General features: G+C 40.3%; 1 protein-coding gene across 1 annotated transcript in view; it reads left to right on the forward strand.

Annotated features, from left to right (window-relative positions):
- The window catches only part of LOC130079528 (piezo-type mechanosensitive ion channel component 2-like), a gene marked incomplete at both ends in the record, with an annotated part of 101,936 nt that overhangs the window by 19,384 nt on the left and 64,787 nt on the right, over window positions 1-17,765 (forward strand). Inside the window, 5 exons of the mRNA XM_056244807.1 lie at window positions 399-575; window positions 4,709-4,831; window positions 5,451-5,651; window positions 10,298-10,502; window positions 11,735-11,836. Of these exons, the coding sequence (XP_056100782.1) occupies window positions 399-575; window positions 4,709-4,831; window positions 5,451-5,651; window positions 10,298-10,502; window positions 11,735-11,836 (808 nt within the window). The remainder of the gene's footprint in view (window positions 1-398; window positions 576-4,708; window positions 4,832-5,450; window positions 5,652-10,297; window positions 10,503-11,734; window positions 11,837-17,765) is intronic.

Raw genomic sequence — 17,765 nt, forward strand, 5'->3', positions numbered from 1 at the left:
AAACTACTTTAACTTTCAAACTAATTTAAACTTCAAACTACTTTAAAATTCAAACTAATTTAAACTTTAAATTAATTTAAACTACTTTAAACTTTAAACTAAGTTAAACTATAAACTACTTTGAACTAATTTAAACTTCAAACTAATTTAAACTTCTTCAAACTTTGCGGTCCAAACTTTCACAAGCCAACTTAAAGTTTGTCTCGACGAACTTTTTCTAGTTTGAAATGAAAATCTTTTGATCAATTTAAAGAATTCTTTTCAAAAAAGAAATTACAAAATGTACATTAATATATTTTTATTCATACATGTTTGCCAAATTTACTAAGATTTGTTAGTCAGTGGCGATTCTTTAGTGTGTAAAGGGTTGATGATCAGCAGAAACGTGTCGTTCTCAGGTGTCGCTGTTTAACTACGTGTTCCTGGTGAGCTGGGCCTTCGCGCTGCCGTTCTCCCAGTTCAGATCGCTGGCGTCGAGTGTGTGTACCGTCTGGACCTGCGTCATCATCGTCTGCAAGATGCTGTACCAGCTCACCTCCATTAACCCTTCCACATACTCAAAGAACTGCAGCATGGTGAGACTCCTGCACCCCTCAGTACATGCGTGAAGTGGACATGCTCGTTCTCATTGGCTGCGTTTACATGCAACCAAATCATCCGTTAGTAATTCACGGCTCAATCGGACTGAAAAGCCTTCCTGTAAACACATTAACCGATCCGACTGAGCTCGATACGAATTAAATTTCCATCGGATTGAAAGGCGTGGTTTATTCCTTTTCTAATCCGATCGACAGAACATGTAAACACTGGATCGGATTGAAAACTGAAACTGAAAGGACTGCGCATGTGCAATGATGTAGAAATATCGTGATGACGTAGAAATAGCGTAATGACGTAGAAATAGCTGAATGACGTTGAAATAGCGTAATGACATGGAAATAGCGTAATGACGTAGAAATAGCGTAATGATGTAGAAATAGCGTAATGACATGGAAATAGCGTAATGACGTAGAAATAGCGTAATGATGTAGAAATAGCGTAATGATGTAGAAATAGCTGAATGACGTTGAAATAGCGTAATGACATGGAAATAGCGTAATGACGTAGAAATAGCGTAATGATGTAGAAATAGCGTAATGACGTAGAAATAGCGTAATGATGTAGAAATAGCGTAATGACGTAGAAATAGCGTAATGACGTTGAAATAGCGTAATGACGTAGAAATAGCTGAATGACGCTGAAATAGCGTAATGACGTGGAAATAGCGTAATGACGTTGAAAAAGCGTAATGACGTAGAAATAGCGTAATGATGTAGAAATAGCGTGATGACGTAGAAATAGCGTAATGACGTAGAAATAGCGTAATGATGTAGAAATAACATAATGACGTTGAAATAGCGTAATGACGTTGAAATAGCGTAATGACGTTGAAATAGCGTAATGACGTTGAAATAGCCTAATGACGTAGAAATAGCGTAATGACGTTGAAATATCGTGATGACGTAGAAATAGCGTAATGACGTAGAAATAACGTAATGACGTTGAAATAGCGTAATGACGTTGAAATAGCGTAATGATGTTGAAATATCGTGATGACGTAGAAATAGCGTAATGACGTAGAAATAGCGTAATGACGTTGAAATAGCGTAATAACGTTGAAATAGCGTAATGACGTAGAAATAGCGTAATGACGTTGAAATAGCGTAATGACGTAGAAATAGCGTAATGATGTAGAAATAGCGTGATGACGTAGAAATAGCGTAATGACGTAGAAATAGCGTAATGACGTAGAAATAACGTAATGACAGAAATAGCGTAATGACGTAGAAATAGCGTAATGACGTTGAAATAGCGTAATGACATTGAAATAGCGTAATGACGTAGAAATAGCGTAATGACGTTGAAATAGCGTAATGACGTAGAAATAGCGCAATGATGTAGAAATAGCGTGATGACGTAGAAATAGCGTAATGATGTTGAAATAGCGTAATGACGTAGAAATAGCGTAATGAAGTAGAAATAGCGTAATGACGTAGGAATAGCGTAATGACGTAGGAATAGCGTAATGACGTAGAAATAGCGTAATGACGTAGAAATAGCGTAATGACGTTGAAATAGCGCAGGAATAGCGTAATGACGTAGAAATAGCGTAATGACGTAGTAATAGCGTAATGACGTTGAAATAGCGCAATGACGTAGAAATAGCGCAATGAAGTAGAAATAACATAATGACAGAAATAGCGTAATGACGTTGAAATAGCGTAATGACGTAGAAATAGCGTAATGATGTAGAAATAGCGTGATGACGTTGAAATATCGTGATGACGTAGAAATAGCGTAATGACGTAGAAATAACGTAATGACGTTGAAATAGCGTAATGACGTTGAAATAGCGTAATGATGTTGAAATATCGTGATGACGTAGAAATAGCGTAATGACGTAGAAATAGCGTAATGACGTTGAAATAGCGTAATAACGTTGAAATAGCGTAATGACGTAGAAATAGCGTAATGACGTTGAAATAGCGTAATGACGTAGAAATAGCGTAATGATGTAGAAATAGCGTGATGACGTAGAAATAGCGTAATGATGTAGAAATAGCGTAATGATGTAGAAATAGCGTGATGACGTAGAAATAACATAATGACAGAAATAGCGTAATGACGTTGAAATAGCGTAATGACGTTGAAATAGCCTAATGACGTAGAAATAGCGTAATGACGTTGAAATATCGTGATGACGTAGAAATAGCGTAATGACGTAGAAATAACGTAATGACGTTGAAATAGCGTAATGACGTTGAAATAGCGTAATGATGTTGAAATATCGTGATGACGTAGAAATAGCGTAATGACGTTGAAATAGCGTAATAACGTTGAAATAGCGTAATGACGTAGAAATAGCGTAATGACGTTGAAATAGCGTAATGACGTAGAAATAGCGTAATGATGTAGAAATAGCGTGATGACGTAGAAATAGCGTAATGACGTAGAAATAGCGTAATGACGTAGAAATAACGTAATGACAGAAATAGCGTAATGACGTAGAAATAGCGTAATGACGTTGAAATAGCGTAATGACGTTGAAATAGCGTAATGACGTAGAAATAGCGTAATGACGTTGAAATAGCGTAATGACGTAGAAATAGCGTAATGATGTAGAAATAGCGTGATGACGTAGAAATAGCGTAATGATGTTGAAATAGCGTTATGACGTTGAAATAGCGTAATGATGTTGAAATATCGTGATGACGTAGAAATAGCGTAATGACGTAGAAATAGCGTAATGACGTTGAAATAGCGTAATGACGTAGAAATAGCGTAATGATGTAGAAATAGCGTGATGACGTAGAAATAGCGTAATGATGTTGAAATAGCGTAATGACGTAGAAATAGCGTAATGAAGTAGAAATAGCGTAATGACGTAGGAATAGCGTAATGACGTAGGAATAGCGTAATGACGTAGGAATAGCGTAATGACGTAGAAATAGCGTAATGACGTTGAAATAGCGCAGGAATAGCGTAATGACGTAGAAATAGCGTAATGACGTAGTAATAGCGTAATGACGTTGAAATAGCGCAATGACGTAGAAATAGCGCAATGAAGTAGAAATAGCGTAATGACGTTGAAATAGCGTAATGACGTAGAAATAGCGTAATGACGTTGAAATAGCGTAATGACATAGAAATAGCGTAATGATGTAGAAATAGCGTGATGACGTAGAAATAGCGTAATGACGTAGAAATAACATAATGACAGAAATAGCGTAATGACGTAGAAATAGCGTAAAGATGTTTAAATAGCGTAATGACGTAGAAATAGCGTAATGAAGTAGAAATAGCGTAATGACGTAGAAATAGCGTAATGACGTAGAAATAACATAATGACAGAAATAGCGTAATGACGTAGAAATAGCGTAATGATGTTGAAATAGCGTAATGACGTAGGTATAGCGTAATGACGTAGAAATAGCGTAATGACGTAGAAATAGCGTAATGACGTAGAAATAGCGTAATGACGTAGAAATAGCGTAATGACATAGGAATAGCGTAATGACGTAGAAATAGCGTAATGATGTAGAAATAGCGTAATGATGTAGAAATAGCGTAATGATGTAGAAATGGCGTAATGACGTAGAAATAGTGTAATGATGTAGAAATAGCGTAATGATGTAGAAATAGCGTAATGACGTAGAAATCGCGTAATGATGTAGAAATAGCGTAATGATGCGCTGAACGAGCTGTTCTTCCTGTTGAATGAAGTGAATATAAAGGAGTGTCCCGTCGTCCTATAATCCTCCTTTCCCTCAGTGTCTGTGAAGTGGAGCAGGACGACGGCCGCCAGTGCTTGTTTTTCTCATCCACAGACGACTGGTTTTGGGCAGTTTGACTGCGTGATCAATATAAGCAGCGGCACAGCGGTTCATACGCTCATCGTCTCCAAATTATGACCAGAACTGAATAAATATCAAGTCTAACGTTTAAAACCAATAAAGAACCGATGTAGGAGAATGGTTATTATGCGCAAACAGCGGGAAACTGTATATTCGTGCAGTGAGCGCATGTCAAAAAATATAATCCGATTTGAAGCTTGTGACACATAAACGCGCACATCGACCCGATCACATGTTCAGCGCTCATGTAAACACGACATTCAGATTCATCAGTTGTGCATGTGAACGAGCCAGTGTCTGCTTCTCTCCTGAAGCCTGATAACTACACCGAGGCGCAGAGGTCGGACATGGCCAAGTCTCTTCTCTACAGCGGCCCGGTGGACCCGGCCAACTGGATCGGGCTCAGAAAGTTCTCTCCACTACTGGAGAACCTGAGGGTACGTACACACACTCAAAGACTAACATCAGAAGTTAACCATACACCATACTTCATAATAAGAGTCCCCTTTTTCCTTTTGGTAAACAGTGTAGTCTTAATAATGGGCCTCGAGTGAGTTCACGTAGTGTAACTGCGCAGCGCTTCTGTGTTGTACGTCACACGCAGGCTCACTATTGGCCGACGCTGGTCATGTGTGTGTGTGTGTGTGTGTGTGTGTGTGACGTACACAGAAGCGCTGCGCTGTTACACTAAGTGAACTCACTCGAGGCCCACACAGGAGATGAAGAGTTGAATAAAGTCGTTATTTTTGTTTGTTTTTGCGCACAGAAAGTATTCTCGTCGCTTGATAAACTTAAGGTTGAGCCACTGTCGTCACTCAGACTATTTTAACAATGTCTTTACTAACTTTTCTGGGCCGGCAAGTTTCAATAACAATAGAAGCCTATGGAGGAGTGATCCAGCTCTCAGATTTAATCAAAAATATCTTAAATTGTGTTCCGAAGATGAACGAAAGTCTTACGGGTTTGAACAACATGAGGGAGAGTCATTACTGACAGAGTTTACATGTTTGGGTGAACTATCCCTTTAAATCCTTAACCTTTCTTTTCCCCACACAGAATAATTTATTGATGTTGGCCCTCTTGGCGTTCGAGGTGACGATTTACCGTCACCAGGATTTCTACCGTATGAAAAGCAACCTCACCCCTCCAGTCACGAGAACCATCTTCCACAACATCACACGGCAACATTTGGACGACGGCATCGTCAACTGCGCCAAATATTTCATCAACTACTTTTTCTACAAATTTGGTCTTGAGGTAATTCCATCATTGTGCTAATCAGTGAGTAAATACACTCTTTTAAAAGCTTGCGGTCGGTAAGATTTTTTATGACAGAAGTCTCTTCTGCTCATCATGGCTGTGTTTATTTGATCAGAAATACAGCAAAAACAGTGAAATATTATTCCAGTGTAAATCAGCAGTTTTCTATGTGAATATACAGTAAAGTGTAATTTATTCCTGTGATCAAAGCTGATTTCCAGCATCATTACTCCAGTCTTCAGTGTCACATGATCCTTCAGAAATCACTCTAATATGATGATCTGATGCTCAAGAAACATTTATGATTATTATCAGTGTTGAAAACAGCTTCATATTATTGTGGAAAGCGTCATACATTTTATTTTTCAGGATTCTTTGATGAATAGAAAGTTCAAAAGAACAGCATTTATTTGAAATATAATCTTTTGTAACTTTATACTAGGGGTGTCCCCGACTAAGGATTTTCATAGTCGAATCAGATTCGTCAAGTTCTGCCTATAGTCGACTAATAGTCGAATCATGTGTGTGGTGTTGGGGAGGGGGCGGGGCTTTAACATTTTAAAGCCGCGATGTACAGAACATCACACAAAGATATAGAAGAAAATGTATAACAACATTTTGGATCAATAAAACTAAGAAATAACATAAATAACTGCAGAAAGGCCACACTGCAGATAGGATTTGCATTTCACATGCAAATCAAATTAAATCGGCTGAATTGCCTGTACGAGCATGCTCTAAGTAGGCCTACAGCGCAACATCGATGCACTGAAAAATAATCAACAATTAAGAACACAATATACATTTATAATAAATAAAAATACAAAACGAAATAAGTCAGAATCAAGTCACAAGAAGCAGAACAAATGTGTGCAAAATGCCTAAAGTGCAGGGGAACAAATATTCAAAACACAAGTCACAAATAGTTAAATTAGATCACCCTGAGTGATCAATTAATAAAATAAAAATAAAGAAATTATTAAAATAACGAAAGTAGGACCAGGATTGTCAACTTTGTCTTTTTAACTGCAGAAACAACAATAAAAGCTAAACTGGAGCGGCAGTCTTTTTAGCTAAACTTGTTCACAGAATCCAAAAATCAAATTAGAACCGGCTGAAATGTTTTGAAATCACTTGTACCCATACCTGATCGAGAAAACAAAATCCAGTCTTTCACTCGGCCTGTGTCCGTTTGAGTCTTTTCAAACAATGTTGTTTTCGTCAACGATGACGATAACGAAATTATTTCGCTGACGCACTTTTTTTTATGACGATAACGCGACGATGACTAGCTAAAAATGGCTCTAAGTTGACTAAAACATGGCGAGACATTTTCGAGTTTTCGTTGACAAGACGAGACGGAACGAAAATGACTATAAGTCTGACGTTCGCAATGCATGTCATTTCTGCCTATTTTGCGTGAAATCTGTCTTGAGCTAAAAAAGTATCAGCAATGCTGCCACTTCCTATCATTGTTTTGGGTACCCATGCCGCGCGCGCACCAGATTCCACACAACAACACAGCTTCATAGCGAATAGTTCTGCGGCTGCGGCTAGTCACTCGCCACACATCTTCGAAGGACCATGGCGGCGAAGCCAATAAACGGGCTTGGTGGTCGGAAACGACGAGATGATTTATGGACATACTTTCAGTTTCAGTATAATCGCGCCCCACTGCCGTGACAGGTCTCCTCCAGAACGGGAGGAAATTTTCCGTTTTATGCCTTTTTATCTTTATTCGTTCATGGCGAGTCCGCATCGTCAATTTCATCTTTGCAGTGACACCGAAAACACCAGTTTATTAATAAACAATTAAATGTCTCCTTGCTGTTTTTTTACACATTCATAATCATTACTTTTGCCGGTTCTTTGTGGCAAGCTTTATGCGTGCGGTCGTGCACTCGAGTGCGGCTATAACGCTCAATCCCGTATAGCCTATTTAAGTAATTAAATTAATATAAAGGGGCGATTTGTCCACTAATGGCTTAAATGAAGAACTACTAGTCGACTAGAATACAAACTTTAGTCGGAGGCAGCTCTTATTCCACATATTCTCGAACCAGCAGGCCATTCTGGGTCGAGCGCGACCCTGAGCTGAATGAGCGAGCGGAGGAATATTCAGAAACGCGCTCTCCACTCACATGCTCTGATCGGAACAAAGGAATAATAAAGTAATTATCATTAGTTTATATCTTATACACTGCCGATACACTACCCATCATTTTAATCCCATATCAAACACAGTATGTTATGTCTATTTTATCTATTTAAAAAAAAAATATATATATATATATCACGTTTTTAAGTAGGCTAAAGGCAGAGAGCTGTGTGTATTTTTCCTCCCTTTGCCACATCATATCTCTGTGAGATGGGCTTTTCAGCTGTTTCAGTTTCACTGAAAACAAGGTACAGATCTCAGCTGAACATTGAGCATGACTTTTGAGAAATTGTGCAATTCAAAACAGGCTCATTGCAGCCACTAATGCAGGGATAAATAGACCTGTCTTGCCAAATGGATTTCTATTCTTTTCTTTTTTTAACAGATTGCAAAGTGGCACTTTTATTTCTTTTCTATTTTTGAACTTGATACCAATTTTGACACAGCCGCATTTTATTTTCTCTATTTTTTAAAGACTATTTATTTTTTATTTTTTACTAAAATTGACTAAAACTTGATTAAAACCTTTTTGCGTTTTCGTCGACTAAAACTTGACTAAAACTATGAAGTTTTTAAGTGACTAAAATGTGACTAAAACTAAAAAGCATTTTCGTCCAAAAGACTAAGACTAAAACTAAAAGGGCTGCCAAAAACAACACTGTTTTCAAATTGTGTGCGCGGATAAAATACATTCTAAAACGCTTAACGTGAAAAGCGCTTAACGGCTTTGTCCTAAAACTGTTATATTAAAAGATCAAATTCTGTACACACCTTATTAATAAAGCATACTATATAGCCTACAGAAAAGCAGATGAGCCCAGAATATGAACGCAACACGTTTTATTATAGCCTAGGTACGTTAAACATTTTCCTCCCATAGAAAACCGTTAAAGAAAAAGCTTTACGTAACTTTCTATAGGAGAAACGCGTTGCGTTCATATTCTGGGTTCATCTGCTTATCTGCACATAGAATGGTTTCTTAAGGTGTGTAGCCTACTGTGTACATACATTAAGCACGTAGAAGTGCCATTTAAGCGTTTTAAAAGCTTTTTTTCACGTTAAGCGTTTCAGAATGTCCCGAGGAAAACCAACCTGTTAACGTTGGCCGGCAGAAGTGCGATCATGGTTTTCCTGATGCTAAATCCAGCCTTGGAGAATATCCTTCTGATGGTGTGCATCTTTAGATTGTCTTATCCCAGACATTTTTAAAGATTTAAATCCCTGCCGACAAGACGCTCCTCTGTCGGTCACGGATCGAAAGTGAAACTTAAATCTGTCTCGGGGTGTTTGGATTTATTCACGCTGCACGCACGTTAAAAAATATGTATTAAAAGCTTCTTTCTTTGCACATTTTTATTGACAGCATTATCATAATAGGCTGTATATTAACGTATTGACAGAAAACCAGTAGTTCTATAATGTGAGATCAGACATTGAGCACACTCATATAGCCAACATGACATAATCCTCGTTTAATAACACATCTGCGAAGATTCGACCGTGAGATTGGTAGTCGAATCAGGCTCCTCCTATCGAAGCATCGAATCTTCGACTATTCGGGGTCACCCCTACTTTATACAAGTCTTTACTGTCACTTCTGATCAATTTAATGCATCCTTGATTAATAAAAGTCCCCAAACTGTTGAACGGTAGTTTAAAATCTGTCTGTCATTGATATATGACAGTGAACAGTGCCGCTATAGTGGATATGTTCCTGCATTAATATCTGTTGATCCTGAAACAGATTGTAGGGATTGCTTTAGGATAAGGCTTAGGGCTGCGGTTACATTTAGGGTTAGGACTATAGCCGCGTTTCCAATACAGATTTGCAAAAAAAAAAAAAGATTTCGCGAAGTGACGACGTTTCCATTAACCGATGTTATGCGATCTATTGCAGTTTTGCGAAATATTCCTTTTTCGAACTGACTGAAAATCCTCATGCTCACGTAATTTAAAAATAAAATAAAAAATTTGGCGCAATTGGGCGTATTTTCAATTCTCAATTTCAATTTGCGCAATTTTTGAAGGGTAATGGAAACGCAGCTTATGTTTGATTGGCCCAGGAACATGTCCTACTTGGCAAAATGATGTTCACCCTTTTAGGGTCCAGTTTTTGTTCTGTCCAGACACTGGTTTGCTCTGCAGGATCCCGTCTCACCTGATGGTCTCTAATAGATGATCTGCGGAAGCTCAGATTGCTAACACACTGTTGAGACCGATAAACCACAATATAATGCATCAGGGATACGTGATTGATATTGAATTTTAATTTGTGTGTAGTGATCTTTGCAACGGAAGTGAATCAATCGAAACTAACTTTAGCTGGACAATAACTTTATTCTAGAGCAATCTCAGTGTTAATTTCCTATTATCACGTTAAAGCTGCTTTGAAACAGTCCGTATTGTTGAAAATGCTGTAGAAATGAAGGAGACTTGACTGATACTATCAGATGTACCCATTATTATCCTAACTTGAATTCTCCAGACCTGTTTTCTGTTAGCGGTGAACGTGATTGGCCAGCGGATGGATTTCTATGCCATGCTGCACGCGTTCGGTCTGATAGCGGTGATGTTTCAGCGTCGGAGGAGAGCCATCGCTCACGTCTGGTCCAAGTATTGCTGTTTCTTGGCCTTCATGCTGTCCTTCCAGTACCTGATGTGCATCGGTATCCCTCCTGCCGCCTGCACAGGTGAGTGATGATCAGTGTGCTTTAAACGAGACGGTCCTTTATTCTCTATTGTGCCCAGGGTTTGACATTAACACTCGCCAGACGCGGGTAAAACTCGACTGTGGCACTAACGCTGTTTAATCACTGGCTAATTTGGTGTGTTACTTATTATGTTTACTCACTTTGCTGGGGAAGTTCGTGTCAGACAAATCTGCGAGTCATCATGATATATTAAATACAGTGTATTGCGCAAAATCTGCTCATATCTGGCTTACTTGAACACACACACACACACACACACACGTCACTACACAACAAATAACGGCGCGCTTGTTCATTTGCATTGAAACAATAGTGAAGATTAAAAAGCATTTGGTTTACAGAAAAACATTGTTATTTTCCAACATCCGACATGTTTTTGATGTTCTTTGTACTGTATTGATCTGTCCATCTAAGAGAAAGAGAAAGACAAAGAGGAAGAGAGGAGATGCTGGATGACAGGATTTTGTTTGAAATAAGAAATTAATGTATGAAATACAAATTTTATTTTATAAGCTGTTACGTAGTTAAGCAGGTTTATGTCTTTTCTTTTGTTATTTATTTATTTATTTATTTATTGGCTAGTAGAAGCTCTGAATGGCCGGTAACTTAAAAATTTAGAAGCCAAATTGGCCAGTGAGTGAAAAAGTTAATTTCAAACCCTGATTGTGTCGTATATCCGAGTGAAACGCTTCTGGAACAAGAACAAATGTGGGCGGGGCTTGATTGTGTCCGTGTGGAACTGATTGGATGGTTGTGGTTTGCTATTGGCTGATCTCATGTGAGTGACAGGTTATAGCCCCGCCCACATCATCAGAGAAGAGAAGAGATGCTGCAAGAGGAACTGATTCTCATTCAACATTACCAGAACATGAATTTAACACAATAATGATGATGTGCACTGATTAATCATTTCGAATAAAAATAAAAACAAGAATTGCCTATTTTGATTTCATGCTGACTTGAAGGTAAGTTCCTCAACCAGCAACAAATTCAGGCCTTGAAGTCCTTTAATGGTATGTTACATTGTGCTTTTCACTGCCTCATTATTAAAAAAAAGAAAGAAAAAAAGATGGATATTTTATTTGTACTTCCTGTGAATATATGTTTTACCATGCTTTGCACTAAAAATGTTAAATAAATACTTTAAAAAAAATTAATCCAGGTCTTGAAGATGACCCTGACTGTATTTCTGTCTGTCTGCTGTGGTTCAGATTACCCGTGGAGAAGCCCGTCGTCCAGCATGGACTCCAACGTCATCAAGTGGCTCTACTTCCCCGACTTCCACACCAAGCCCAACTCACTCTTCCTGCTGTGTGAGTAAAGACTTAACGGCTGCTCAAACTTGTGTTGAAATGAAATTAGATTCTTCCCAGGGTTATTATCATTAACTAAAATAAAAAAAATAATTAATTGAAATAAAATAAAAATGTATTATTTCAGCTAGTTGCTAAGGCAACATTTCTCATTTTGTTTAGTTTAAAGTCCCCGTGAACCGGAAGTTGCAAACGACTTTTCTCCAGTGTTGTGACGTATTTCCGAGAGAAACGGAATACTAAATGAGGCAAACTAGTGGGCGTGGCCTTTTTTTACAACTAGCACCTGATTGGATCTAGAAAAGTAGGTGTTTTCATTCAGCCTGTCTACTGTCAGTTGGAGGGGCGTGATTACGGATGTTAAACAGACGCCCAAACCGTCAAACCTACGTCATCAGGGAAGGGGGAGGGGAAATTTCAGATTTTGATTAAAGATTACGAAGCCAAAAAAATTTGTGTGGATTGACTTGAATGGATGAATTGTTCACCACAAAACGATCATTTTAGGCAAACAAAGTAAGTATGGTCAATTTTGAATTCATGGGGACTTTAAGTTGAGGTAATAAAATAAATAAAACTAAATTCGTACAGCTGGGCTTGAGAATTTGTGACTAAAATAGATGTGTGTGAACTATAGTGTATTTAGGAGTACAATAATCAAATGTCTTAACAATCTTCAATTTGGGGATTGAAAAACAGGAATAGGTATGTGATATTTAAACTTAAACAAGTGATGATTTAAATATGAGCGCTGCACGTTTCAGAGAAAAAATGCGGCGCTGTTGCGTGTTGCTGTTGTGTGTTGCTGTTGTGTGTTGCTGTTGTGTGTTGCTGTTGCGTGTTGCTGTTGCTTGTTGCTGTTGTGTGTTGCGTGTTGCTGTTGCGTGTTGCTGTTGTGTGTTGCTGTTGCTGTTTTGTGTTGCTGTTGCGTGTTGCTGTTGTGTGTTGCTGTTGCGTGTTGCTGTTGTGTGTTGCTGTTGTGTGTTGCATGTTGCGTGTTGCTGTTGCTGTTTTGTTTTGTGTTGCTGTTGCGTGTTGCTGTTGCGTGTTGCTGTTGTGTGTTGCTGTTGCTGTTTTGTGTTGCTGTTGTGTGTTGCTGTTTCGTGTTGCTGTTGTGTGTTGCTGTTTCGTGTTGCTGTTGTGTGTTGCTGTTGCGTGTTGCTGTTTCGTGTTGCTGTTGTGTGTTGCTGTTGTGTGTTGCTGTTGCGTGTTGCTGTTGCTTGTTGCTGTTGTGTGTTGCGTGTTGCTGTTGCGTGTTGCTGTTGTGTGTTGCTGTTGCTGTTTTGTGTTGCTGTTGCGTGTTGCTGTTGTGTGTTGCTGTTGTGTGTTGCATGTTGCGTGTTGCTGTTGCTGTTTTGTTTTGTGTTGCTGTTGCGTGTTGCTGTTGCGTGTTGCTGTTGTGTGTTGCTGTTGCTGTTTCGTGTTGCTGTTGTGTGTTGCTGTTTCGTGTTGCTGTTGCTGTTGTGTGTTGCTGTTGTGTGTTGCTGTTGTGTGTTGCTGTTGCTGTTGTGTGTTGCTGTTTCGTGTTGCTGTTGTGTGTTGCTGTTTCGTGTTGCTGTTGCTGTTGTGTGTTGCTGTTGTGTGTTGCTGTTGTGTGTTGCTGTTTCGTGTTGCTGTTGCTGTTGTGTGTTGCTGTTGTGTGTTGCTGTTTCGTGTTGCTGTTGCGTGTTGCTGTTGTGTGTTGCTGTTGCTGTTTTGTGTTGCTGTTGTGTGTTGCTGTTTCGTGTTGCTGTTGTGTGTTGCTGTTTCGTGTTGCTGTTGTGTGTTGCTGTTGCGTGTTGCTGTTTCGTGTTGCTGTTGTGTATTGCTGTTGTGTGTTGCTGTTGCGTGTTGCTGTTGCTTGTTGCTGTTGTGTGTTGCGTGTTGCTGTTGCGTGTTGCTGTTGTGTGTTGCTGTTGCTGTTTTGTGTTGCTGTTGCGTGTTGCTGTTGTGTGTTGCTGTTGTGTGTTGCATGTTGCGTGTTGCTGTTGCTGTTTTGTTTTGTGTTGCTGTTGCGTGTTGCTGTTGCGTGTTGCTGTTGTGTGTTGCTGTTGCTGTTTCGTGTTGCTGTTGTGTGTTGCTGTTTCGTGTTGCTGTTGCTGTTGTGTGTTGCTGTTGTGTGTTGCTGTTGTGTGTTGCTGTTGCTGTTGTGTGTTGCTGTTTCGTGTTGCTGTTGTGTGTTGCTGTTTCGTGTTGCTGTTGCTGTTGTGTTTTGCTGTTGTGTGTTGCTGTTGTGTGTTGCTGTTGTGTGTTGCTGTTTCGTGTTGCTGTTGTGTGTTGCTGTTTCGTGTTGCTGTTGTGTGTTGCTGTTGTGTGTTGCTGTTTCGTGTTGCTGTTGTGTGTTGCTGTTGTGTGTTGCTGTTGTGTGTTGCTGTTGCGTGTTTCTGTTGCGTGTTGCTGTTGCGTGTTGCTGTTGTGTGTTGCTGTTTTGTGTTGCTGTTGTGTGTTGCTGTTGTGTGTTGCTGTTGTGTGTTGCTGTTGCGTGTTGCTGTTGTGTGTTGCTGTTTTGTGTTGCTGTTGCGTGTTGCTGTTGTGTGTTGCTGTTGTGTGTTGCTGTTGCGTGTTGCTGTTGTGTGTTGCTGTTGTGTGTTGCTGTTGCTGTTGTGTGTTGCTGTTGTGTGTTGCTGTTTTGTGTTGCTGTTGCGTGTTGCTGTTGTGTGTTGCTGTTGTGTGTTGCTGTTGCGTGTTGCTGTTGCGTGTTGCTGTTTTGTGTTGCTGTTGTGTGTTGCTGTTGTGTGTTGCTGTTTTGTGTTGCTGTTGTGTGTTGCTGTTGTGTGTTGCTGTTGTGTGTTGCTGTTGCGTGTTGCTGTTGCGTGTTGCTGTTTTGTGTTGCTGTTGCGTGTTGCTGTTGTGTGTTGCTGTTGTGTGTTGCTGTTGCGTGTTGCTGTTGTGTGTTGCTGTTGTGTGTTGCTGTTGCGTGTTGCTGTTTTGTGTTGCTGTTGTGTGTTGCTGTTGTGTGTTGCTGTTTTGTGTTGCTGTTGTGTGTTGCTGTTGTGTGTTGCTGTTGTGTGTTGCTGTTGTGTGTTGCTGTTGTGTGTTGCTGTTGTGTGTTGCTGTTTTGTGTTGCGGTTGCGTGTTGCTGTTGCGTGTTGCTGTTTTGTGTTGCTGTTGCGTGTTGCTGTTGCTTGTTGCTGTTGCGTGTTGCTGTTTTGTGTTGCTGTTGCGTGTTGCTGTTGTGTGTTGCTGTTTTGTGTTGCGGTTGCGTGTTGCTGTTGTGTGTTGCTGTTTTGTGTTGCTGTTGCGTGTTGCTGTTGCTTGTTGCTGTTGCGTGTTGCTGTTTTGTGTTGCTGTTGCGTGTTGCTGTTTTGTGTTGCTGTTGTGTGTTGCTGTTGCGTGTTGCTGTTGTGTGTTGCTGTTGTGTGTTGCTGTTGTGTGTTGCTGTTGTGTGTTGCTGTTTTGTGTTGCTGTTGCGTGTTGCTGTTGCGTGTTGCTGTTTTGTGTTGCTGTTGCGTGTTGCTGTTGCGTGTTGCTGTTGCTTGTTGCTTGTTGCTGTTGTGTGGGATGAGAGGTAAAAATATTTTTCAAAGCTATTGCGTTCTCTCGCAGAAATATTTGCGTTTTCTTGCAAAACCTGTTGTGAGTTCGGACAAACACTTTCATATCCCGCTGGCAGTGTTTCAGGCAGCTCTGTACATTAACAATGAAGCGGTTCATAAAGTTTTATTTTGAACTTGGAAATAAATATAAAGAAATACAGTCACTGCTTATTTCAAGGAGTTCAGTAAAGTTGGGAATATATTCACAGATTCGAACTTCCCGTATTAATAACTCGTGAGAGCTAAATGTTGTTAAAACTCAGATGGACTTGCTGTGGTTTATCTGTGGTTCTGTGTGTAGACGACTTCTTGCTGTGGTTTAACTGTGGTTCTGTGTGTAGACGACTTCTTGCTGTGGTTTAACTGTGGTTCTGTGTGTAGACGACTTCTTGCTGTGGTTTAACTGTGGTTCTGTGTGTAGACGACTTCTTGCTGGTGTGTATCTGTGGTTCTGTGTGTAGACGACTTCTTGCTGTGGTTTAACTGTGGTTCTGTGTGTAGACGACTTCTAGCTGTGGTTTATCTGTGGTTCTGTGTGTAGACGACTTCTTGCTGTGGTTTAACTGTGGTTCTGTGTGTAGACGACTTCTTGCTCGTGTGTAACTGTGGTTCTGTGTGTAGACGACTTCTTGCTGTGGTTTATCTGTGGTTCTGTGTGTAGACGACTTCTTGCTCTGGTTTAACTGTGGTTCTGTGTGTAGACGACTTCTTGCTGTAGTCTAACTGTGGTTCTGTGTGTAGACGACTTCTTGCTGTGGTTTAACTGTGGTTCTGTGTGTAGACGACTTCTTGCTGTGGTTTAACTGTGGTTCTGTGTGTAGACGACTTCTTGCTGTGGTTTATCTGTGGTTCTGTGTGTAGACAACTTCTTGCTGTGGTTTAACTGTGGTTCTGTGTGTAGACGACTTCTTGCTGTGGTTTAACTGTGGTTCTGTGTGTAGACGACTTCTAGCTGTGGTTTATCTGTGGTTCTGTGTGTAGACGACTTCTTGCTGTGGTGTATCTGTGGTTCTGTGTGTAGACGACTTCTTGCTGTGGTTTATCTGTGGTTCTGTGTGTAGACGACTTCTAGCTGTGGTTTATCTGTGGTTCTGTGTGTAGACGACTTCTTGCTGTGGTGTATCTGTGGTTCTGTGTGTAGACGACTTCTAGCTGTGGTTTATCTGTGGTTCTGTGTGTAGACGACTTCTAGCTGTGGTTTAACTGTGGTTCTGTGTGTAGACGACTTCTAGCTGTGGTTTAACTGTGGTTCTGTGTGTAGACGACTTCTAGCTGTGGTTTAACTGTGGTTCTGTGTGTAGACGACTTCTTGCTGTGGTTTATCTGTGGTTCTGTGTGTAGACGACTTCTAGCTGTGGTTTAACTGTGGTTCTGTGTGTAGACGACTTCTAGCTGTGGTTTAACTGTGGTTCTGTGTGTAGACGACTTCTTGCTGTGGTTTATCTGTGGTTCTGTGTGTAGACGACTTCTTGCTCTGGTCTAACTGTGGTTCTGTGTGTAGACGACTTCTTGCTCTGGTTTATCTGTGGTTCTGTGTGTAGACGACTTCTAGCTGTGGTTTATCTGTGGTTCTGTGTGTAGACGACTTCTTGCTCGTGTGTAACTGTGGTTCTGTGTGTAGACGACTTCTTGCTGTGGTTTATCTGTGGTTCTGTGTGTAGACGACTTCTTGCTGTGGTTTATCTGTGGTTCTGTGTGTAGACGACTTCTTGCTGTGGTTTAACTGTGGTTCTGTGTGTAGACGACTTCTTGCTCTGGTTTATCTGTGGTTCTGTGTGTAGACGACTTCTTGCTGTGGTTTATCTGTGGTTCTGTGTGTAGACGACTTCTTGCTGTGGTTTAACTGTGGTTCTGTGTGTAGACGACTTCTTGCTCGTGTGTAACTGTGGTTCTGTGTGTAGACGACTTCTTGCTGTGGTTTATCTGTGGTTTTGTGTGTAGACGACTTCTTGCTGTGGTTTATCTGTGGTTCTGTGTGTAGACGACTTCTTGCTCTGGTTTAACTGTGGTTTTGTATGTAGACGACTTCTTGCTGTGGTTTATCTGTGGTTCTGTGTGTAGACGACTTCTTGCTGTGGTTTAACTGTGGGTCTGTGTGTAGACGACTTCTTGCTGTGGTTTAACTGTGGTTCTGTGTGTAGACGACTTCTTGCTCTGGTTTAACTGTGGTTCTGTGTGTAGACGACTTCTAGCTGTGGTTTATCTGTGGTTCTGTGTGTAGACGACTTCTAGCTGTGGTCTAACTGTGGTTCTGTGTGTAGACGACTTCTTGCTCTGGTTTAACTGTGGTTCTGTGTGTAGACGACTTCTAGCTGTGGTTTAACTGTGGTTCTGTGTGTAGACGACTTCTTGCTCTGGTTTAACTGTGGTTCTGTGTGTAGACGACTTCTTGCTGTGGTCTAACTGTGGTTCTG

This window comes from Rhinichthys klamathensis, unplaced genomic scaffold (genome assembly GCF_029890125.1).
Source record: "Rhinichthys klamathensis goyatoka isolate OS25496 unplaced genomic scaffold, OSU_Roscu_1.1 h1tg001107l_1, whole genome shotgun sequence".
Lineage (NCBI taxonomy): Eukaryota > Metazoa > Chordata > Actinopteri > Cypriniformes > Leuciscidae > Rhinichthys > Rhinichthys klamathensis.